Source organism: Mesoplodon bidens, assembly GCF_964165515.1.
Source record: "Mesoplodon bidens genome assembly, chromosome: 7".
NCBI lineage: Eukaryota > Metazoa > Chordata > Mammalia > Artiodactyla > Ziphiidae > Mesoplodon > Mesoplodon bidens.
In genome coordinates this window covers 391,942-415,442 of record NC_138164.1, presented here as the reverse complement: position 1 = coordinate 415,442, position 23,501 = coordinate 391,942, and the positions used below count along the sequence as shown (strand labels likewise).

Sequence of the window (23,501 nt, the reverse complement as noted above, 5' to 3'; positions counted from 1 at the left end):
ATGCTGATTTAAAAGAAACGCCTCCAACTCAGACATTCATATTTTATTAAAAAGGACCCAAACCCGACGTCTACACACAACCCCAGGTAAACACAACCAGCATGTTCCCCATGACTTCTCTTGTCTTGTGGAAGCCTGACTTTGGGGCAACATCCTGCCCACTTCAGCAGCCGTGTCTCCATTAACTCGGTTCCTTTTCCTCCAGGCTCAAAATAAAATCAAACTCCTCTGCCGAAAAGGGCAAGAAGAAGAGGAAGAATTAGGTCTGTGTCTCCTCCTGAACAGGGCAGTCGTGGCAGGCGTTTCTCAAGTTGCAAGACAGGGAGTCGTTCACTCGGAACCCTCGGGGGCGTTTTGACAGGTGCCCAGCACGGCTGCCCTGGGCAGCTCGGGGGGGCTCCTCCCTCGTGGGGGCTCCTCCCTCTTGGGAGTTACAGGTGGGGAGACAGACTCAGACCTGAGCACCACCGTGCTCAGGGTTCACCAGCTAGTACATGTGAATTCATGGTCACTCTGGCATGTGATCAAAAGGCAAGGGCCGTTCTTACCTTGGGTCAGGGGCTGGACTGAGAGTCTCTGGCGGGTGAAGAGAGCCATGTTTTTTAAGGGACCGCCAGCGGCTTTGTGCACTTGGTGGTGGGTTTTGAGCTCAGCCAGTGGGATGAAACGCTTCATCATCCGAACAAACTGTACGTCCACCTACATGGCAACAGCGTATGGGACAGAAAGGCATGTCCAGCTGGACTCTGCCTGCTGTGTTTTAGCTGCTTGCAGGAGGTCCTATGGGCCTGGCTGCCAGCGTTTGTCCTTCTTTCCAAAGGCAGGGTAACCTCATCGGACTGGGCGGGGCTCTGTGCCCTGATCTAAAGATACCCCAGACCTTCTTCCTCCCTCTCTGTCCATCCTTTCTCTTTTGTGAAATAGGAAGAATAGTAGTATCTTTACCATGGACCATTTGGGGTTGTCTTCTTTGCTGGATGGATCATAATGGGGATTGTTTTTCTCAAACTGTGTGTGGTCTGGGTATGCCTCCTTCACGATCTGAAATTAAAGCCGAGTCTCCAATCATTTGTCTGTCTAGTCAGTTCCATGGCCAGGCTTTAGTCCAAGTCCAACTGTCATTCCCTACCCTACGTATTCTTACCCCATCTGTCTCGCTGTTGAGCCACTGAGGGCTCAAATATCTGGAAGTAATACACAGTCTAAGGCAAGCAGAGGAAATCAACCCTATTTTGACAAAAATCTTAAAAGTACGTTCTAAAACCAAACATTAAAGGTTATTATTGGTGCCACTGTTTCTCCACCTGCAGTTAATTCTATCCTGGTAACTCCTGGCCTGGAAGAGCTACCATCAGGCCTGTTTTTGAGTGAAAGACCAAGGTGCAGAAATGGAGAGGTCTGTGCCAGCGGGGCCTGAAATGAAGGCCTGCCTTGCTGCAGTCCTGTCACATGTCCCTGAGACGGCAGGGATGGGGAGGAGGGTTACCTACCTACGCTGTCTCCCTAACCTGCGTGAAGGGAGATGGACTCAGACCTAAGCCTGTACAACTGACCTTCATAAGCCCCGCAATGCCTGGCTCTCTGCAGTTGCTGTGGTAGAAGAAGGCTTCTTCCTCCAGCTTCATGGCTCTCAGGAAGTTCCGGGCCTGTTCCAGCAGAGAAGAAACAAGAACTATCCTCCCACCGGCTAGAAAACACTAGCCCCCGGAAATCAAGTCTGCTTTTATTAGATGAGATTTTGTTTTTTGCAGCTTCCTCCCCCACCCCGCAGTCCAATTCAATTCTTGCCTTTTACCCAGAGTTGTATCAGGACACTGGCTGGAACACAGGCCATTTGAAAACTGCATGCAGTCAAAGAAATCAAGGCATTTGTTAATATATTTTCAGGTTTGGGTTCTGGGAAAAAACCACCTTGGCCAAGAGATTTTGCTACTGAATAAGTCAGAATGAAGCAGGCTTTTACCCGCCCTGGGTCTCGAGGTCCTGTCTAACCCGCTTACCTGGTAGTTGCGAACACCATCCCAGCATGCTGTCTGCTTGGGCTCTGCTTTGAGATCCTCAATGCTGAACTAGGCAAGAAATAAGGTCATTCAGTAAACAATCCTGGGCCAACTGGTAAGAATATATGGAAGCAGACAAGTTCCTTCCCCTATAGGGTGTTGCCAGCTGGAGTGGCATATGAGCTTACTGGGAAGCTCTTCACAGAGCCACTCATACTGCACAAGTAGAAGTTAGCTTTGTGTTACCTTGTTAGCCTTGCTAATTAAGAGGATAAGATGAGTGGATAATTAATCTGGTAATTGCTGATTATCTGTATTTCATTTATTAAAATATTATATATCCCTTCTATAGTATCTCTAATTTTATTTTCTCCAGGCTACTATGAAATTTGATTTACATTCGCCTCCTGTGTACCAGCTGTTGGCAGGGAGATACCTAGGAGCGTGGCAGGTGGCAAGAGAAAGGCAACCTAAGACTGAATGTTGCCTAGATCGGGGGTTGGAAAACTATAGCCTTCAGGCCAAATCTAGCCCATGCCTGATTTTGCTGACAGTTTTATTGGAACTCAGCCACACTGTCTGTCTATGGCCACTTTCCTGTGATGCCAGCAGAGCTGCAATAGCACCACCTGGCCCTTTAGAGAAAATGTTTGCCAACCCCTGCCCTAAGTAGAAGATTCACAAAACAGATAGTGGATGGCAATAAATCCTACTGATTCTATTCTTTATCACATTTTCCCTACCCTTCGAAGGTAAGAAGTGGGTGATGGGACCCTGTGGTGTCCCCCATGCACTTTGGAGACAGGTGCGGGACCTCACCTTCACATCTACACCTTTCTCCAGTCGGCTTTCTGGCTCTGACTTCATCAGCCAGTAGCGGCTTAGATTCTTCCCACAGTCTTTAGAGGCTGAAGTCTCCTGGAGGCTGGGGTTCTCCACCTTAGCTGATGCCTCCCCTGGGTTCTCAGTTTTGGTACGTTTTCCTTCTGGCCCCTTCTTGTCTGCAATAGGAGAAGAAAAAATAATAATTTTCTTGCTTGTTGAAAGAGAAAGTTCTGTTGCAGGAAAAGCACATGCTTTGGAGTCTGAGCTGGACTCAAATTCCGGAGCTGTCAGTTACTAACAGTGGCACCTTCATTGTTGACCTTGCTCCTCATCTATAGAAATGGGACCAGAACACCTACCTTACGGGACATCTTCTGGGTCACCCATTCAGTGAGATAAGGATACCTCCCGTGGCATCTATTAAGTAGTCAGTGAATGTTTTCTTTTCCTCACCCTCTCCTCTGCCTTTGCTGGGGTTGTTCTCTCCAACGAGGAAACCAGGCACCTACTCCACGGACTTGCTTTGATGACTAAATAAGATAATACAAATAATGGGCTGAGGCAGTGTCTGGCATTACCATAAATGCTCAATAATATTAGCTATTATGTCACTTCAACTTCTTCCTTCTTGCTCAGTATGCTCTGTGGCCTGCCTCCTTTCTACTCCTTGAAGGTGCCAAGAAAAGCTGGATAAAACAGCCACTTTGGACTCTGCAGACATGGTCAAGACGGGACTTTATCCTACAGAGTGAGGGAAATGTGCCTGGAGCAGAGTGCGTGCCCAGTACCTAATAGCTGTTAAATTCTTACCCTACGCCCTGTGTGTTACCACCCTCACTGTAACTCAGTCTACACAATTTATGAGGTGTTCTGTCCATCTGTAAGATGTGTCCCAGATCATACATCAGGGCCTGCCACGCTGGTCTATCTGAATCCACTTAACGACCATCCTACGCAGCCTCTGAACCAAGTCCAAGCTCCTACGTATGCCACGTTAGATGGACGTCTAACACGTGGAACCTTCCTAGGGTCCTGGTGGTCCCCCTGGAGTCGATCGGCACACTGTAAATACCGTGTGTGCTGTTAACTAACAATGCGTTGTGGGCAACTCGGAACCCTTCCCAGTCTCGAAGAAGCACTTTCTCTGTCGTCCATTGCTTTGCTGCTGCTCCTCTTCCATTTAGAATGCCATTCATCCTTGTGAACACAACGGGGATATCCCGCGTTCCTACCCATTCTTTACGGCTAGACTCAAATCCCCTCCCTCTCAAGGCGTCCCCCCAACCCCTCTCTGCTCTCACAGCCCCAGTGACCCTTTCCTTTCCTCGTCTGGCTCCCCGGGGACCGGGAACCGTAAGCGACCGGCCTCAGTGCCTGCCAGCCCGTATCCCAGCTACTTTTCGTGCTTTCCAAACAGCTACCGCTCGGACGAGCAAGCAGCAGAGGGGCCCTGGGCATAAGCCTGGTGGGCGGCTCGGGACACCGGACCTCAAAACGACCCACTCAGGCCTTTTCCCACGCGCAGGGGCGGAAGGTGAGCGGCACTGAGCAGCCGGGGGCGGCTCACCTGGCCTCGCGGCCCCCGCCGGCCTCTTCCGGGCTCGCGGCATGGCGTCCCCGCGCGCCGAGGAGCGAGGGTTCCGCCGTCGCCCAGGGCGCCCTCGCAATCCTCCCGCGTTACCCACGCCCTTATGTCCGCCTAACACAGACCGCCGCTGCGCGCCCCCGGTGGTCTTCTCTCTCAATCACCGCTACCCGCGCGGGTCCGCATGCCTTCGAAGCGCTAACCCAGCCCACCTCCCCGCGCGTCGCAGGGCGCTGCACAGCGTCCCCGCGGCGCTTTCTAGTCTTGGCGCGCGCCCCGGGGGCCTCTGGGAGTTGTAGTCCCGGCTCCTCGCGCAGGCGCCCCGAGTCCGCACGCGGGGCCACGGCGCGCACTACAGCTCCCAGCGTGCGGTGCGGCGCGGCCCTTGTGGCCGGCCGGTCGGGGTCACCGGCGCTCAGACCTCGGCCCGAGCAGAAAGGAGTGGAGCAAGCGGCGGCTATGCTGTGGGGCCCGTGCTGGCGTGTCGGGGCGCGGCTGCGCGGCTTGTGCAGCGGGCTCCAGGCCCCCGCCGAAAGCGGTCGGCGGGGCGTGGTCTCCTGCATCGACCGTAAGGCTCGCCCGGGGGTAGGGGTCCGTCCACCTGGCCGGCCCGGCCGCCCTCATTCACCGCGTCGGCCTGTGCGGGCGCCCCGGGCCTAGTGGTCTCCCTGGCTTAGACGTGGCGCGGCCCCGGGGGCGGGCGACCCTCGGCGGCTCAGCCCGGTCCCGGTGGCCGATGCTGGTCCGTCCTTGTACAGACCGCCCTTACCGTGCTTTGTGTTATGAACCTGTCGGTACGTTTCGCGAGGCCGCCCCTGCGACCTTTCCTCTCACAATTCGGAGCTACGTCGTTACCCATCTGCTTTCGGATAACGACGGGCTCCGCCGCGGAAGCTTGTGACTTTGTTTTTTTAAATCACAACCTTCGGTTCTAAAGGCAGTAAGAATGTGAAAAGCCCGGGGCTGGTTGTGATTGGTGAACAAAATCTCCGGTGATACAAGGTTTGCTCCCATATATAAATTATAGAACAGCACCTATAACTACAAAACACTTCAACTGTTGAAATTTCTGCAGAAAAATAACCTGTTGCAAATGGGAAACTACCAGAGCTTACAGATCTGAATGTCTCCTGGCACCAGGCGAATAATTTCGATGCCAGTAACGGAGTGGGGGGGACCTAGGCCGCCTAGGGGGTAACCAGATACTTTGTGACGTTGTCGGGCGCCTAACCACTTTTTTCTTTTGAAGTCTTTCTTTTTTTAAATTTTTAATAAATGACACTTTTGAAAACAGCAGAGTAGCTTCTGAGGGCCTTAGCTCCACATCCAGAGCTGTAAAGGACGCCAAGGTATAGGACAGTTTTCGTCTCAATGTCCTAAAACACCTTCACAGGGTGCCACCCTATCCTAGCACTTAGAATTCGGTAAGCAAGGTCACCTTTGTTGATGGGCAACAAATTGGTTAAACGTAAGTATTTCCGGTGGCTAGTGGTGTAACTTCAACCAGTGTTGAAGGTGCTTTTTAATCAGTAAAATGAAAGGAAACTGTCCTTTCGGTGTATCATTCTACATATTAGAATATCAAGTTAATGGAAGGGATGAACAAATGTTTCTCATTGATTCATGGCATATTTTAATGTGAAAAGTAATTTTTAAGAGCGTTATGATTTTCATTATATCTGATATATAATTTTACAAATGAGGAAACTTGCTCAGTGTCTAGTGCAGCCCCCTGGTTTTACAACGGGGCACCTAAGGCTGAGGGAGGAGTCTGGAGGTCTGACTTCCTGAAAATTGTATAATTAATAGTTGCAGACCCAGATCTTGAACGCCTGGTTCCTTGTCCAGTGCTCCCTCATTGTGATTTGCTGCAGCTTCCCAAGCATTCCTTGAGCACCAGGATTCTCATAACTGTTGAGTCTCTGGCTAGGTTTGGCCTTTGGATGCATTCAAAGATCCTTTTTTTTAAAAAAAAATTTATTTATTTATTTATTTATTTTTGGCTGCATTGGATCTTCGTTGTTGCACGCGGGCTTTCTTTAGTTGCAGCGAGCAGGGCTACTCTTCGTTGTGGTGCGCAGGCTTCTCATTGCGGTGACTTCTCGTTGTGGAGCATGGGGCTCTAGGCACGCGGGCTTCAGTAGTTGTGGCACAGCAGTCTCAGTAGTGTGGCTCACGGGCTCAGTAGTTGTGGCTCGCGGGCTCTAGAGCCCCGTGGCCCCAGGCTCAGTAGTTGTAGCGCACAGGCTTAGTTGCTCTGCGGCATGTGGGATCTTCCCGGACCAAGGCTTGAACCCGTGTCCCCTGCATTGGCAGGTGGATTCTTAACCACTGCACCACCAGGGAAGTTCCTGGTTTTCGTCTTGTTTTGTTGTTCAGTGCGTGTTTTCTGAGAACTTAGGTATTTTTACTCAGTAACCATGCTTTCTTGTGTATAATTTACTTTTAACTTGCCTTTTCCACTTTTTTTCTCCAAGCAGTGTTCTCCTTTTGTTAGCATTCCGTTATCTAGAATTGATTATTATCTATCTTAAATAAATATGTAATTATGTTGTATTTATACAACTTAGAGATACTGCAGGTTTGGTTCCATACCACTGTAATGAAGCAGATACTGCAGTAACGACTTTGTTGTTTTCCTGGTACTTGTAGAAGTTATGTTTACACTGCACTGTAGTCTATTAAGTGTGCAGTAGCACTGGGTCTAAGAAAACAATGTCCATACCTTAATTTAAAAATACTTCATTGCTAAAAAAGGCTAACCATCATTTGACAACACAGGGTTGCTACAGACCTTCAGTTTGTAAAAAACACAAATTCTGCAGAGAGAAATGAAGGGCAATGAAACAAGGTGTGCCTGTACATGTGATCTGTGTACACCCATTCCCTCTTATTTACTTTGTATGCAATTCAGATCTACTTCTTAGACCTTATATACCCTGAACTACTTGTTTTACTCTGTCAAATACTAATAATAATATCTGTAGACACGTATTGAGTTCTTGCTGGGACGGAAGTTTTGTAGCCCGTGTACAGTCAGATGTTTGCTTTCTCACCACTTACGTCATCCTTTGGGTGAATGGACCATTTTCATCTTTGACACCCCAGCACTGCTCCATGGTAGACAGTCAGTCAGTATTCTTTTGTGAATGGAAAATGACCCAACTCCCAGGCAAGGAACCATGAATTGTTTATCCCTAACACATTTCCGAGAGCAACACCCAACGTAGTTTTCTGCTTTGGACTTCTCAAGGTAGCGTCATCTTTAACCCTCACAGCTCTTCACTTCTGAGTTTCCCATTTTGGTGAGGGTCCTGCTACAGACAGACAGCTTTGTCCTGCTTCACACAGCAGCCACTCCTGAGGCCCAGGTCTACCCAGAGACACATGCTGCCGCCGGCCCCTGTCCTCTGTGGGAAGGGCTGTGCAGGACAGGCGGGCACTGGAGGACGTCGTGGCCGGGCGTGCCTCCACACCTCTGGTGCTCTTTAGCATCACCGCAGGACCAAAAGGCTGAAACCTTAGAAAGCGGTGCAGAGCCCAGCACTTCCTCTTCCCCTGATGCTTTCTCAGCCACCACTGTGCCTCCAGCTGCAGCAGACACTCCGTTATCTCTGCCTGGGACATGTGAGGCAGGCGGTCCTTTCCAAAGGGCAGTCCTAAGAAAACAAAAGAAAGATAACGGGAGCAGCGTTAGGTCTGTCACCCTGTGCAGGTTGCTGACCCTTCTGCATGGTGGCTCCCAGATTCATGGTCCTTTCTTTTCTAGATTCTCTACACGGTTCCCAAAAGGTTGTGGTTTTTCACAGGAGCTTTGCTTAGTTAGGTTCTTCCCTTTTAGCTTCTGGCCTGTCTCTAGCCGAAAGTCTTATCACCTTGCAAAACAGGAAAAATATTTCAGGCCCACATGACCAGCTAGGTGGCCTGTCGCTCTGCTTTGCAGTTGAGTCCTATCTCATTCTGCACAGTGTTTGAAAAAAAACATAGAAAATAAATAGTGTTCGTGTCATTCGGGGAACTGGCTATTTAAAGAAAAGTTGTAAAGTAATGACACTGTGAATTGAGTGGTCACTATTTCACGTAGGCTGATGCAGGTATTTTTCTCCTAAAGAGTATTGCCTCTGATGAAATACTGGAATAGTATAGTCTTTTACAAAATGTTTAAGGTTCTAGAGAAACTTGTCCTCATGAAGCTCCACTACCTGTCTCTTGGTATCGCTCAGTCAGTTCATTTCCTTAGCTTTTAAGTAGCTTAGACCTGGAAGTGAAGGAGTTACCCAAAGTCACGGCATTAACAGTGAGGAAAGAAAATATTCTAAAAATTCTGAATCCATTAGGTGAAGACAGATTTAGGAAGGCCTTAGCCATGTTTTCAGCACTGGAAGGCTCATTATCACTGTTATCAGTCACTGTCAAATGCACGGCTTTGTTACAGGATCTTTTCCTTAATTTGGAAGGTAAGCCAGAGTACACGTATCTTCCTTTCCTGACTGACCTTTTAAAATAATTACGTTGTAGCTGGTAGACAAATACGCACAGATTCCAATACAGAAAATGCAGGACATCCTGAAGGAAAAAAATGTTCATCATAGTTTGAGGGTCAGTGTGTGTTTATGGTTCCTTTCATGTGGATTCATGAGGAGGAAGAGATAAAGATGAGTATTGAAAGAATCAGTAACAAGGTAAATGAAGTCAGCCAGTCTGTCTGGGAGTAAGTCTCAAGGCGCTGATTAACGGTGGGTGCTAGAGGTGGCGAGCCATGTGGGAATGCTCTCGTAGGTCCACTGCCGGCCCGGGCTTCGCGGTGCTTCTTGCTTGCAGTACACTTCCCTGACCCCTGTCCTGGTTCTGAGTGAATGCCGCCTTGCCCACAGCTTCTACGGGACTAAACGAAGAGCAGAAAGAGTTCCAGAAAGTGGCCTTCAACTTTGCTGCCCGGGAGATGGCGCCAAACATGGCAGAGTGGGACCAGAAGGTGCGGGTTTGCCTTGTGCTGGATGTCCCCACGGACGCCTCATGCAGCGACCCTTATCTCCTCCTTATGATCCAGATTGTTCGGTATTTATTCTCCACTGAAAGCTCTCACAGCGGATGCAAGTTCCAGGAGTGGTGTGATTCCTTTCCTGGAAAGCATCTTCCGCATCCTGTAGACATCATTTTTTTTAATCGCACAAAGATTTGGGCACTCTTAAACCAAGGCAATTCTATTGATAATAAGAAGAAACTGTGATGCCAGAAACCAGTCCTTATAGAATGCATTTTAACTGGTTCCACTATATAGATGACAAAAGGCATGTTGAGTTAAGAGACTCCCTACTGTCTCCCGAGTGCAAACGTCTTGATCCTTCCTTGTGCCCTCTAAAGAAAAGGCCGTCTGTGAATCCCTTACTGATGCCCCTGCTCTCTTGGTACGCAGGAGCTGTTCCCAGTGGATGTGATGCGGAAGGCAGCCCAGCTGGGCTTTGGGGGGATTTACGTACGAACAGATGTAGGAGGGTCTGGACTGTCCCGGCTCGACACCTCTGTCATCTTTGAAGCCTTGGCCACAGGCTGCACCAGCACCACAGCCTATATAAGCATCCACAAGTGAGTGGCCAAGATTGGGAAGCACAGTGACGTGTGCTTGCGGGTTGACTGGGAAATTTTACATAAACAGGGAAGAGGTTTCTCTTTTCAGGTTGGCTGTCCTTGAAGGACTAGACAGTTAAAGGTTCACACTTAGGTCTGCTGCTCCCTGTTGGACTTGAATCTGTCATCTTGTATGTTGCTGAGAGAATGCTGGCCTTCTCCCAAATTCCAGATTGACCTGGTACCAAACAGACTTCTCCAGTAGAGTGGTTGGGGCCTGTTCCCTTTTCCTCAACCCAAAGATGAAGCCTCCACTCATTTGGGAAAGGACATATGACTCCTTGGTTTTTAGGGAGCTCAGTTAACCTACCTAGAAATAGTATGACCAGCATCCAGGTGAGAAATACCGTGGCCCCGGGTCCGTCTGGGTAGTGTGTGTTCCAGGAATATGTGTCAATCCAGGCCTTTGCTTTAAAGATCAATCTTCTCAATTGTGCCTTTTCCCTTCCCGCCCTGATCTGCTTCCCTCTACTTTGCTGCCTTTGTTCTCCTTCCCCATTCCCCTCCCCCCTCAACGTTCCTTTCCTTGTCCGTCTCTGTCTCTGTCAGCATGTGTGCCTGGATGATTGACGCCTTCGGCAGTGAGGAACAGAGGCACAGGCTGTGCCCTCCACTCTGCACCATGGAGAAGTTTGCTTCCTATTGCCTCACGGAACCAGGTGGGTGTGCGCAGCAGGAAGTGTGGCTCGTGGGAAATCACGGGGCGGGCCGTGCCTTCTCAGCCCCCAGCACGGGTAGCCGTTGGGGACCAGGAGTGCCTGATGGCCGTGACCTGATGTCACAGGCTAAGAGCGCTCCAGGGCAGAGTCTTTCCAGGCTGCAGCCCAGAACCTCCTTGTAGGAGGCTCCCTGCAAGCTAGTGTGATGGGAGATGGAAAAGGGTCTGATTGCCATATGCCGTTTTCACAAGTCCAGAGAGCTTCTCAGCCATGTGGACTTTAAAGTATCAAACTCCGAGGGGTCTTTCATCAGGGAAGACGTCTCAGGTGGAGCCGTGCCAGGGCTCGCTCACCTTCCCAGGCTCTCTCCCACCTCTCCGCTTCCCTCCTGTCCCTGCCGTAGGCAGTGGGAGTGATGCCGCCTCCCTCCTGACCTCCGCCAAGCGACGAGGAGATCATTACGTGCTCAGTGGCTCCAAGGTACAAGCATGCCGTCCTCGGTCCTCCCCGGGCAGCTCGGACGCTGTCCCCCTCCTGCCTCCACAGCCTGGACCCCAGGTCCGCGAGTGAACGTCCCCGGGGGTGGTACGTGTGGGAGGGAACCTCAGGCCGACCTCCCCGTGTTCACTGTCACTGTTTCTCTTCTGGTCTCAGTCCGCTTAGTTCCGTTCACTAGTGTCTGTCCTTTTTACAGCCTCGGTGCAGGCTCTTTGTAACCCTCCTCAGTTTCTCTGTGCCACCATATCTCTCACTGTCCATCGTCGGGGGACCGCAGTGTTTTCCCCTCTCCAACCCCGCAGGCCTTCATCAGTGGTGGAGGCGAAGCAGACATCTATGTGGTCATGTGCCGAACAGGAGGACCAGGCCCCAAAGGCATCTCATGCATAGTTGTTGAGAAGGGGACCCCTGGCCTCAGCTTTGGCAAGAAGGAGAGAAAGGTGAGTGCGGTCAGACTGGGAGAGTCAGGCTGTGTGCCTCTTGCTTCTGCCAGACCAGCCTCTGCTCTGTTTCGGGAAATGGGTTCCACACTGGCTCCCTGGCCTTGGAGGCTGTTGCTTCAATTAGGGTTTCGGCAGTGTATCAAGTGGGATAGGGTGTTGTTAGAGTGCGCTGGGCCGCTGGTGAAGCGGCAGTATTTGCCGGAAAGTTCATCAGTGCGAGGGATTCCTCCCTCATCTCTCCTGCGGCCACCTTTGGCCTGTATTTCTTATCTACCTTCTTATCTTGATGCCCTCCTGTTCCCCCAGGAGGAAATGCTTACAGAAGACTAGAGGTCTCAGGAATGAAAAGCATAGGGGCCGCTTTTCTTCTCCAAATAAAAGTACAGTAAAACTCACTGGAAGCGATTGTGGGTCTTTCAGTAATGTCAGAGGAAGAGTGTTGCCATAGGCTTCGAGAAGACGTTTTTAGGATTAAGAAGTAGCCAGGCCATGAACAGTAGACCTGTGGTTATGTAACTGTCACTGGTGATGAGGGTGGGATCTAGTCAGGTGGTCCAGGCCAGGTGACTGGCCTCCACCTCCAGCAGGTACTGTTAGAGTTGGGGCTTTTGGAGAGAAGTCAGTAATGAAATGGCCCCTAATCTACCTCTCCTCTCCTGGCTCCCCGGTTCCCCAGTTCCCCATTCGTCCCTTCATGACCTTCCTGATCCTTTGTAGCTGCTAGGAGTTCAGAGGTTCAGTGCCCCTTCTCTCGTACAGGAAAGCAGGACCTGCTAGACACCGACTGTGCAAAGCCTTATACTCCCTCCTGGGGGTACAAGAATCACCACAGCTTGTCTGGGATTATGAGACATTGTCTTACCTTTATAAGCTTTGTAAGCTGTGTACACGTGGTGTATGAGATAGGTAGCTCTAAGACTTAATCGTAGGAATGTCTGTTTGGGATTATAAGACAGACTGACATGGAGCCTGACGTAATTTTACAGGACCAAGTTTGGTGTTTGTGCTTATAAAGATAGTGATGATTATTACAACACACCAATATTTCTGGTATCGGTTGATAGCATACCAAAACTGACAAGGTTAGGGCCTGGAGTAAAACTGCAAATAAATTCCAGAAACAAAAAGCGTCTCTTTCCCTTTACTTTCTGTCTTCTCTCGCTTTTAAGCATATATAGCATATCTCCTTCTGCTTGTTTTCTTCTTAATTATTCGTCTTGCTTTCACGTGTCCTATAACGTGTGGGGAATTTGGAAGGGCGTCTCCTTCATTGAGCAGCTGGCAGGGTTCCACCGTCCCGAGTGGTGGGACAGAGCAGGGGCCCACGGCCGCGCCCCGCCCTGTAGAATTGGCCTGTTAGCTGCCGGGCGGAGGGCGGAGGGCGGAGGGCGGGCGCAGGAACCAGCGCTCAGGGCAAGGGAGGAAGGCAGGCTGGAGGCTGCGACCTGGACGGAGGAGAGCTTCTCAGGGCGGGGACAGACGACTCTGAAGATGAGGTGTCCTTTGAGATGAGGTCTGCAGCGTCACGGGAGCCGGCCGTGAGGAGGGTTCTGGGCAGAGACGGCAGTGGGACAGAGGGCCCGGGGTGGGGACAGGATGAAGCTGTTTGACGAAGCCAGAGCCTCTCCTTGTGGCCGGGGGGTCGTGAGCAAAGGGAACGGTGTGGGATGAAGTTGGAGAGGCAGGCAGGGCTGTGCAGGCCCGGTGCAGGGTCACCCACTGATCGCCATGGCTGATTTGGCTGCCGTGATGGCCTGAGCAGCCGGTCTTTCTCTCCGGCCCCATGGCCGTCTTTCCTGCAAGCACATGCTTTGACTTGGCGTACTGAGCACATTTTGTAGCCGAGAGCTTTAAACAACCAGTTTTGCATTGACCTTATGGGAAAGTGGTATGAGGAATTGCTTTATCTTGGATTTAATTGTTCAAAGGTTTCGTACAGAAGAATGCGTTTTCCCCTAGGAGGGGTGGCGGTGGGAAGGCAGTCTGTGGAAGGAAGGACAGATGGACGGGACGGGGCTCCCCTGGTCCTGGGCGGGCGGGGTTGCCGGAGGGGCGGGGTTGCCGGAGGGGCGGGGAGGAGGGTCTTCTTTCTGGCTACAGCTTCCCAGGGGCTCTGGAGGGGGTGAAGAGTGGGGTTCTTTGCCCAGGGGAGGAGGGAGCGGCTTTCACAGGCAGGGGCTGGGAGGTAGCAGCTGTTTGTATGCGGTTCTCTGATGATTGGCTGTTGTTAAGGTCTGCCCGTCTGCCCCGTTCCAGGTGTGTATGTTCTGGATGGGAGGTAAGTTCTAGGGAGGCCACACAGGCCAGTGTGGGAAGGTTTCAGACTTGGGGGCCTGAAAGGCAACGAGGTCAGTGCTGGCTCAGGCTACCAGAAGGGCCTCAGGAGGTTCCAGCGGAGCTCGACCTTGACAGAGGTTGGAGATGGGGAGTGCTCCCGGGGAGGGAGAGGAGAAGCAGAAGTGTGGTCAACAGGCCAGCCGCACAGGTCGCAGAAGAGTTTGAGTGGAATCGAGGGTACAGGGTGACGGACAGAAGAGAAGGACTGAGCCCTTCTCTTGGAAGAAAAACCTTAAATAAAAGGCTGTGGATGGAGCGCCCCTTCCCACGGCAGGGAGCCCTGAACGAGGGCCGTGGGGCTCTCAGCTGTCGGGGAGCCGGGGGCTTTGTCTGGTCTTGTGCTCTTCAGGATCTGCCTCACTGAGCCTCAGCTCCCTGGGAAAAGCAGACACCCAAGAAGCCCCTCATGTGCAGTGTTGGCCAGTTTCTGTGGTGGAAATACTCTCCCCGGACCGATTTCTGGCTTCTGGGGTGATGTCACCGGGATGATGTCGCCAGGGTGACGTCACCGGCAGCCAAGCTGGGAGAAGGTGTGTGTGATTGGCTCCCATGCGCCAGTGCCCGTGCCTCGCCGGGTCTGTGCAGCCGATGGCCAGCGTGGTGGACGTTACGGCACCACGTGCAAAAACGCTGAGCTCTTCAAAGGACGAGGGTGGTTCTTGGTCATTATGATCCTTGCGCTGTCCTTATAAAAGGACACATACTCGGAGTAGTCCTTATACTGTCAATGTTTTTTATAAAAGAATATACTCATGGAGGTGCCACAAAGGAGGAGAGTTCCGCCCGATCCTGAAGGAAGCTGTGAGAAATGTTTGGGGACAGGTTGGTCTGGCGGACTGGGCACTAGGAAGTAGATGCTCTTAACATGTTTAAAATGTTGAGCTGAAAGAGAAAAACCTGAGTCGACAGATACTTGTGTGACCTTTCTGTTTTTCCTCATTGAAGTTCCCGAGGGACTAAGACCAGGGATAGGAGAGCCTGGTGGACAGGACGCTGCCCTGAGCGGTCAACTTCTGGGCAGCCACACAGCCCCTGATTTTTGCCAGGTGGGGTGGAACTCACAGCCGACCCGAGCGGTGATCTTTGAAGACTGTGCTGTCCCCGTGGCCAACAGGATCGGGGACGAGGGCCAGGGCTTCCTCATTGCCATGAGAGGACTGAACGGGGGGAGGATCAATGTCGGTGAGGACCCCAGGGGGCAGGCACGGCGGGCGGGCAGCACGGTCCCCTGGCTCACTTGACGTGTTGGTACCGTCCTTCCTAGCGTCCTGCTCTCTGGGCGCTGCTTATGCTTCGGTCATCCTCACCCGAGACCACCTCAAGGTCCGGAAGCAGTTTGGAGAGCCCCTGGCCAGTAACCAGGTAACTTCCCCGCTGTCCCAGCTTTTGCTCCTGTCTCTAGAACATTCTCTACAACTGTGGGGCCCTGATGTCTCTTGTGGGTTCTGCCCCCATTTCAGCCAGAACTTGTGCTCTATTTCTGTCAATAATTGTTTAATAATTTTTGCTTATAGTCCTGAAAAGATTCGTGATACATTGACTGGCAAGAAAAAGCACGACATTTTAGAGGAGTATGCTTCTGCTTGTTTACAGAATACATGAATATGTATACATTTTTTTAAAATTTATTTGTCTGTCTTTGGCTGCTTTTGTTCTTCCTTGCTGTGCACAGCTTTCTCTGTTTGGCGGCGAGCGGGGGCTTCTCTTAATTGTGGAGCATGGGCTCTAGTTGCGCAGGCTTCAGTAGTTGTGGCTCGAAGGCTCTAGAGCACAGGCTCAGTAGTTATGGCGCATGGGGTTAGTTGCTCTGCAGCATGTGGGATCTTCCTGGACCAGGGCTCAAACCCGTGTCCCCTGCGTTGGCAGGCGGATTCTTAACCACTGCGCCACCAGGGAAGCCCTAAATTTCTTTTAAAAGATTTTTTTTTTTTTTGATGTGGACCATTTTTTTTTCTTAAGTCTTTATTGAATTGTTACAATATTGCTTCTGTTTTATGTTTTGTTTTTTTTGGGCAGAGAGGCAGGTGGGATGTTAGCTCCCTGACTGGGGATTGAACCCACACCCCCTGAATTGAAAGGTGAAGTCTTAACCACTGGACCGCCAGGGAAGTCCCTGTATAAATATTAATAAAACATTTTCAGGGATGCATCTGAAAAATGTAAGAAGTAATTATTTCAGGGGGATGGGATTAGATGATTTATCTCTTTTTTCTTTTGCTTGTGTTCCAGTTTTTCTTTCTTTTTTCTTTATTGAGGTAATGCTGGTTTATAACATATATTTCATGTATACATTATAATTTGACTTCTGTGTACACTACATTGAGCTCACCACTGAAAGTCTGATTTCCATCAGTCACCATACAGTAGATCTCCTTTACCCATTTCACCCTCCCCCCACCCCCTTCTTCTCTGGTAACCATCAGTCTGTTCTCTGTATCTATGTGGTGGTGTTTAGTTTTGTGCATTCATTTATTGTGTGTTTTTTAGACTCTTCGTATGAGTGAAATCATGGTATTTGTCTTTCTCTGTCTGACTTATTTCACTTAAAATAATATCCTCTAGGTCCATCCATGTTGTCACAAAAGGCAAGATTCCATTCTTTTTTATGGCTGAGTAGTATTCCATTGTATACATATACACCGTCTTCTTTGTCCATTTATCTATTGATGGGCACTTAGGTTACTTCCATATCTTGGCTGTTGTAAATAGTGCTGCAGTGAACATAGGGGTGCATGTATCTTTTTGAATTAGTGTTTTCATATTCTTTGGAAAAATACCATAAGTGGAACAGCTGCATTGTAAGGTAGTTCTGTTCCGCTCTTAGCCTAATGGGGTTCCTTTGTAGGTTATTGCCCTTTTTTTCTGACTGCCTTTAAAATTCTTTCTTTGTCATTGACTTTGGACAGTTTTAATATTATGTGTCTTGGAGAAGATCTTTTTGAGTTGAGATAATTAGGTGTTCTCTTAGTTTCATGGACTTGTGTATCCAGTTCCTTCCCCAGGTTTGGGACGTTCTCAGCTTTTACTTATTTTTTTTTAATTAATTTATTTTATTTTTGGCTGTGTTGGGTCTTTGTTGCTGCTCGCGGGCTTTTCTCTAGTTGCAGTGAGCGGGGGCTACTCTTCCTTGCGGTGCACGGGCTTCTCATTGCGGTGGTTTCTCTTGTTGTGGAGCACAGGCTCTAGGTGCACGGGCTTCAGTAGTTGTGGCTCACAGGCTCTAGAGCACAGGCTCAGTAGTTGTGGTGCATGGGCTTAGTTGCTCTGCGGCATGTGGGATCTTCCCAGACCAGGGCTCGAACCTGTGTCCCCTGCATTCGCAGGCGGATTCTTAACCACTGTGCCACCAGGGAAGCCCTCAGCTCTTACTTCTGTAAACAAGCTCTGTGCTCCCTTTCCCTGTCTTTTCCTTCTGGGATGCCCACTGTCCTTCTGTTGCTCTTCCTGATGGAGTCGGATAGCTCTCGTAGGATTTCGTGTTTTTAATCTTAGCTCTCTCTCCTCTCCTACCTGAATTATTTCTAGATTTCCGTCTTGGAGCTCACTAATTCTCTCTTCCTTATGGTCGGCTGTATCCCCATAGCTTTCTAATGCATTTTCCATCTCATTTATTGAGTTCTTCAGCTCCAGAGTTTTGGTTTGATTCTTTCTTAGAGTTTCAATCTCTTGGTAAAGTAGTCCTTCTGTTCATTAGTTTTATTCCTGAGCTCATTGAACTGCCCATCTGACTTTTCTCGTAGCTCATCGAGTTTCCTCATGAGGGCTATTTTGAATTCTCCATCAGTTAGGTCCCAGTATTCCTTGACTTTAAGTCTGGTTTCTGGAGAACTGTCGTCTTTCTGTGGTCCCATGTGTTACCGTGCTTCTGCATGGTGCTTGGTGAGTTGTTCCTCTGCTGGCCCGTTTGAAGTAGCCAGTACCTTCTTGGGTAGAGCTTTTTTACTTGGTTCTAACTTTCCTTTGGTTTCCAGCAGGTGGCGCTGTAGTGCGGGCTTTGGTTTCTCTCGCCTCTGCCGCCGCTGCCAGAGGTGCTGCGCTGGGCATGCTGGTGCTTTGCTGTGCCCTGGGCTGTGCCTGTGGCTGATGTCGCCTCAAGGGGCACCAGATGGCGGGCACCTCTGCCACATCCGGGGTTGCCTGGGTCACGGGCACTGCCACCACAGCAGGCGGGGGGGCGGGGCTGGAGCTGGGGTCGCAAGTGCCCTGCTGTGTCTGGCTTGTTGGGTTCGGGGCGCTGCTGTGGCCTGTGCTGCTGCTGCAGGGGCAGGGGTCTCGGGCACCACGTCCACTGCTTCCTGGCCCTGCCCGCGCTGGGTCCCAGCCCACCCCCCGTGAGGTGTGCAGGGGCGTGGGGCCCCAGGGCGTGCCGGGCAGAGCTGTGGGCGTTTTACTGGTTGTAGGTGGAAGGGACAGACAGAGGGCTCCGTCTTCCTAAGGAGGCGAGATGCTGAAGTGCAGGGAGCGCAGTGGACTTAGACCTTAACAAGGCACGTTCTTTGTGGAGCCTGGGGCCCCTTAGAAGCGGTCCACAGCTAGAGGTGGCTCTCTGAGCCTGTCTGTGTGTCTGGTTCTCTTCTCTCCTCTCACTGCAGTACCTGCAGTTCAAACTGGCGGATATGGTGGCCAGGCTGGTGGCCTCACGGCTGATGATCCGCAATGCAGCCGTGGCTCTGCAGGAGGAACGTGAGGATGCGGTGGCCCTGTGCTCCATGGCCAAGCTCTTCGCTACAGACGAATGCTTTGCGGTGAGTGGTGCTGCTCTCTGCCTCTCCTGGGTGACCGGCATGTGGCAGGCTGGCCGTCCGCTCCTGGAATGCTGCGTAAGGCGTCAGTTGCTCAGGAGAGGCCCACGTGGGCGCTCAGCCAGCACTTCACCTGCTCCACGCCGCCACACATCAGGTTTTGTCTCTGCCATTTGGCTGTGCGCTGGGTGAGATGCTGCCTTTGGAAGAAGGGTCAGACCACAGCACTGTTTAAATGTCGGGGCAGAGCCATTTCCACAGTGAGGCTGCCTCTGCCGCTTGCCAGAACTCCAGCTGGTGTGGGGCGGGCAGCCTCTCCTTGCAGACAGCAGGCGAGAAGGGCAGAGGCCTCTGAGCCCCTCGTGGGTGGGGCCTGGCTCGCTCAGGAGGCACACTTCCCTCGTTGTCCCCGTGCACACAGAACCGGAGCCCCTCTGGCCTGGCTGGCACCTTCACCTTTCTCGCGTTGGCTCAGGGCAGGCGGCCAGATCAGGGCTGGAGCGGAGAGGGGAGCCCCTGTTCCAGAGCCTTCCCAGAATCCGAGGTATCTAATCGCCGTGTCCCTGCAGATCTGCAACCAGGCCCTGCAGATGCACGGGGGCTACGGCTACCTGAAGGACTGCGCGGTGCAGCAGTACATGCGGGACTCCAGGGTCCATCAGATCCTCGAAGGTAAAAGTGGCTAAAGCGGTTCTGTCCCCATGCTGCCTGTCTTCCTCCTCCCTCCTTGCTCCCGGCCCGCTCTGGAGGGGCCTGCTGTGCCGTCCTGACCTGGCCTGGGGGCCAGGAGGCCCTGCTCTGTCCCCGCAGAAGTCACCAAGTCACCCTCCTCCTGCTCTTTGCCTTTGTCATTTATAGAGACAGTGCAAACTAAGATAACATCCGAGAAAGCATTTTGAAAATTGCAGCAGTGGCTGTTCTTCACTGTTGTAAAATACTTGGTCCTCAGGGATCCTGGGACTTCTCCACAGTAACTTCCAGGGCAGATATGAGCTAGTTTGATCTCCAGCCTCTACACACTGATCATGACCATCAGTGTTGCTAATGGAGCTTTCAGTAAATTAATTGTCACAGACGGGCATCTTCTTGCTGATCACAGGCCCCCGGGCAGGAGATGGGTAAGCTGCTGGCGTCGGGCTCTGTAGGGCCTTCTCCACTCCACGCTGGTTTGGACGTCTTGAAATTACATGACTGTTGTTTAGCCAGTAGGTAGCTGAGGTTGTTACACTGTAGCAAAGGCAGCAGATGAGGCAAAGGTTTGTGGAAGTGACTTTGAGTGAAGGAACGTGAAGGAAGCACCGGCCTCCCTGTGGCTTCTGAAGCATCCTGCTCAGACCCGACCAGCGTCAGGACCACTGGGAGGGTTTGTGAGCGCAGAGCTTCTGACTCCATGGGTCGTGGGTGGGCCTGGGGATCTGCATCTCTAGCGAGGTTTCAGTGAGGTTGCTCCTGCCTGTCCGGGAGCCCCATTGAGAGCCACCACGGGGTGTCCAAGTCACAAGCTTCAGTATCTGCTTTCTGCTGCAAACCTTGTCCCTAAAGCGTGTTTATGAGCACGGTTGCTAGTGCGCAGGCCAAACCCCGTCACCTCATTCCTTCTGTGACTCCAGTCGTACGTAGCTGTTGCTTTCCAGCCTCGGTGAGTGCGGGAGACTTCCCTTCATTCTGACTCTGTCTTTCAACCCTGTTAGAATAACTGAGAAAAGCCAGATACGCTTATTTCAGGCCATACCATCATCCACTTGTAGGAAAATGTGCACACTGGTCTTTGTCACTTGTTTCACCCCGGACTTTGTTATTGGATAGATAGGAAATTTCAGCTTTGATTTTATTCGAGATGTGTGATTAGTCATTCCTCATGGTGGTTTAATATTTCTTTTTGCATTAAAAAGAGTGGAAATTAAAAAATTAAAAAATTAAATAAATTTTTAAAAAAAGGAGTGGAGGGCCTCCCTGGTGGCGCAGTGGTTGAGAGTCCGCCTGCGGATGCAGGGGATACGGGTTCGTGCCCCGGTCTGGGAGGATCCCATATGCTGCGGAGCGGCTGGGCCCGTGAGCCATGGCCGCTGAGCCTGCGCGTCCGGAGCCTGTGCTCCGCAACGGGAGAGGCCACAACAGTGAGAGGCCCGCATACCGCAAAAAGAAAAAAGAAAAAAAAAAAAAAAAAAAAAAAAGGAGTGGAAAAATGAAGCAAGCAACTGACCCCCCCCCCCTCTTTCAGGGAAAATGTTTTCGTTCTTTTAAAATTCAGTTTTCTGATTACCAATGATGTTGGTATGTTTATTGTTGAAGACTTACAAAATATAGAAAAAGTTAAAAAAGAAAAAAGATCATTCATGTTTTGACATCAGAACTAATACTTTGCGCTCCTTTTATATTTTAGACCAAAAATATCTTCTTTTGGACCTTTTTCTGCGCTTGTATAGATACATATTTTAAAGTTAATTTTTATTGGAGGATAGTTGTTTTACAATGTTGCGTTAGTTTCTGCTGTACAGCAAAGTGAATCAGCTATACATATGCATATATCCCCTCTTTTTTGGATTTCCTTCCCATTTAGGTCACCACAGAGCATTGAGTAGAGTTCCCTGTGCTATACAGTAGGTTCTCATTAGTTATCTGTTTTATACATAGTGTGTATATGTCAATCCCAATCTCCTAATTCATCTCACCCCCCATAGATACATTTTTTAAAAATAGAATTATACTACGTATACCGTTGTATGTTCTGCTGTTTTATTTTGTTTGTTTTTTACCTAATAAAATCACTTTTACTATCAGGAGAGGTTAGGTTTTTGGGTTTTTTTTTTTTAACATCTTTATTGGAGTATAATTGCTTTACAGTGGTGTGTTAGTTTCTGCTTTATAACAAAGTGAATCAGCTATACGTATACATATATCCCCATATCTCCTCCCTCTTGCGTCTCCCTTCCCTATCCCACCCCTCTAGGTGGTCACAGAGCACTGAGCTGATCTCCCTATGCTATGCGGCTGCTTCCCACTAGCTACCCATGTAGCTACCAGCTACATTTGGTAGTGTGTATATGTCCATGCCACTCAGGAGAGGTTTTTTTAAAAGTAAATTTTTTCCTCACTTCCTGACATCTTTCAAGATAAAAAGCGACGTTGCCCTTTACATCCCTAGTCAGAGCTTCGCTGACTCTCAGGCCCGGCAGCTCCTAAGCCCCTCCGTCCTCTCTCGCTCTTGCAGGCAGCAACGAAGTGATGCGGATACTGATCTCAAGAAGCCTGCTGCAGGAGTAGCCCCTGGACTGAGGCTCCGATGGGAGGATCAGTGTCGAGTGGTTCCACATGGGCGGCGCTGTCACAGTGAGTCCAGGACGCACTGGAGGGGCTGTGCTTGTCCAGGGCACCATCATAGCGTCAGCTGGAGGGCGGCACCTGGAGGACGGCAGGAGCTGCCCTGGCTGGAACGTTACAAGAAGACGTGCCGCCTTGTTTTCCTGACGCAGAGGGTGACTGGTGAACACTGACCACCAAACCACTGTCCTCTCCTGGATCCACAGAGTCTTGATTTGTCTGCATTTTGCTGGTTCACCAGATCCCTCTTCTGGGAATCTGGGTACTTCTATTGAAGGTTTTTCCTGACTGTAAAGCAAAGGTGTGGGAAAGGAGAAATGGAGAGAAAGTGTCTTCCTGTCTTTTTCTGTTCTTTGTGCCTCAGCTAAAGATGCAGAAGGTCTCTGTGGGCTGCTCTTCCTTTGCAGCAACTCCTCTGAATGTAAATCATGATGAAATGAGTGTTTGGAAATCCTTCTCCTAAGCTGAGATTTTGGGCATATCTGCACTTCTGGACTATCTGAATATCAAGGGCTGAGATATTTGGAACTGTGAATACTTGTTGTTTTAGAAGCATGTGGTCTGGGAATGGTATTCAAAGTTCCTGTAACATTTCCTTATAAGTGCTTTGAGTATATTTTTTTTCTGAGTTTTTGCTTTTTGGCTCCTCTTTTTAAATGTTTTTAATCACTACATTAATAAATAAAATCTACCCCTCTGTACCATTTTCAGGTCTACTGGTTTTTATTTTATCTTTCTAAATAAGCCTTCACGACTATTTTTAAAAATTTTATTACATTTAATTAAACATTTAACTAGACTTTGGGATAATAAACAAAAATCTCTCCTTGACCAAGTTGACTTTTTAAAAATAGGTTCTTTAAATTATTAATAGCCTTGTAAAGCAAGTAGTGTTTATGATTTATGAAAGTAGATTTAAAGTAATACCCAAAGATGTAGACTTTTTAGAGAACCCTGTTATAAACGATCATTGCATTATTTCATCTCATCTCTATAAAAGAAATATCCAAGGTATTTTTTTAACTGTAAGTCAGTGTTTAGAGAGACCAACATATGTGCCCTTAGCTACGACAGGTGTTTTCTGTTTTGACCTCGAAGTCTAAGGCACTGTACTGGGTAGTGCAGGGGGACAGGCTGTGGGTCTACCGCGAAGTTGAAGTTAAAGTTCCGCCTTCAGAAGCCTGACTCCACAGCTGCAGTGCAAGATAATGATGGGTCTACGGAAGAGAGAATGATGTGGCACAAGTGTTATAGGAAGGAATTCATGGAGAAAGTAGGAATTCAAATGAAGCCTTTATGATGATGTGTGGTATTTAAAGATAACCAAGAGAGTCAGCTTCAGACGGGAAAGAACCATGAGCAGGAAAAGTGCAGGCTGTGAGTGGGAGCTGTTTGCACTTTGCTTCAGCGGGGTGGAAAGATTGAAGTTGAATCTGGATGCAGACTACGAAGGCCGAGGTGTG

The 23,501-nt window shown here is 50.0% G+C and overlaps 2 protein-coding genes across 6 annotated transcripts; one reads left to right on the top strand and one right to left on the bottom strand.

Annotated features, from left to right (window-relative positions):
- Positions 1-28: 28 nt before the first annotated feature.
- On the bottom strand, positions 29-4,680 carry THYN1 (thymocyte nuclear protein 1). Of its 3 annotated transcripts, XM_081240175.1 has the most exons (7): positions 4,393-4,678; positions 2,820-3,001; positions 2,001-2,069; positions 1,554-1,646; positions 946-1,041; positions 549-699; positions 29-228 (listed from the first exon to the last, which is right to left on the bottom strand). In XM_081240175.1, exons 1-7 carry the CDS (start codon positions 4,433-4,435, stop codon positions 182-184), a joined length of 681 nt encoding a protein of 226 aa, XP_081096301.1. In that variant the 5' UTR covers positions 4,436-4,678; the 3' UTR covers positions 29-181. The 3 variants fall into 3 exon arrangements, with proteins under 3 accessions (XP_081096301.1, XP_081096302.1, XP_081096300.1); XM_081240176.1 differs by lacking the exon at positions 549-699 and having other exon boundaries at positions 4,393-4,679; XM_081240174.1 differs by lacking the exon at positions 29-228 and having other exon boundaries at positions 236-699; positions 4,393-4,680.
- Positions 4,681-4,793: 113 nt separating this feature from the next.
- Positions 4,794-22,744, top strand: ACAD8 (acyl-CoA dehydrogenase family member 8). 3 transcript variants are annotated; one of them, XM_081241044.1, is made up of 11 exons: positions 4,796-4,978; positions 9,285-9,385; positions 9,827-9,996; positions 10,588-10,697; positions 11,101-11,177; positions 11,498-11,635; positions 15,022-15,157; positions 15,240-15,337; positions 18,568-18,720; positions 19,287-19,389; positions 21,929-22,744. In XM_081241044.1, the coding sequence occupies exons 1-11, from the start codon at positions 4,870-4,872 to the stop codon at positions 21,979-21,981; spliced, it is 1,248 nt and encodes a 415-aa protein (XP_081097170.1). In that variant the 5' UTR covers positions 4,796-4,869; the 3' UTR covers positions 21,982-22,744. The 3 variants fall into 3 exon arrangements, with proteins under 3 accessions (XP_081097172.1, XP_081097170.1, XP_081097171.1); XM_081241045.1 differs by lacking the exon at positions 4,796-4,978 and having other exon boundaries at positions 9,385-9,468; XM_081241046.1 differs by lacking the exons at positions 15,022-15,157; positions 15,240-15,337 and having other exon boundaries at positions 4,794-4,978.
- The last annotated feature ends 757 nt before the right edge of the window (positions 22,745-23,501 follow it).

Excerpts from the sequence above, each read along its gene's own strand:
- ACAD8 (XM_081241044.1), top strand. The coding sequence starts at position 4,870 with ATGCTGTGGGGCCCGTGCTGGCGTGTCGGGGCGCGGCTGCGCGGCTTG. Across the intron at positions 11,178-11,497 it reads ACGTGCTCAGTGGCTCCAAG|GCCTTCATCAGTGGTGGAGG; the intron begins GTACAAGCATGC and ends CCAACCCCGCAG. Across the intron at positions 18,721-19,286 it reads CTACAGACGAATGCTTTGCG|ATCTGCAACCAGGCCCTGCA; the intron begins GTGAGTGGTGCT and ends GTGTCCCTGCAG.
- THYN1 (XM_081240174.1), bottom strand. The coding sequence starts at position 4,435 with ATGCCGCGAGCCCGGAAGAGGCCGGCGGGGGCCGCGAGGCCAG. Across the intron at positions 1,647-2,000 it reads ATGGTGTTCGCAACTACCAG|GCCCGGAACTTCCTGAGAGC; the intron begins GTAAGCGGGTTA and ends CTGCTGGAACAG. Across the intron at positions 700-945 it reads ACAACCCCAAATGGTCCATG|GTGGACGTACAGTTTGTTCG; the intron begins GTAAAGATACTA and ends GTTGCCATGTAG.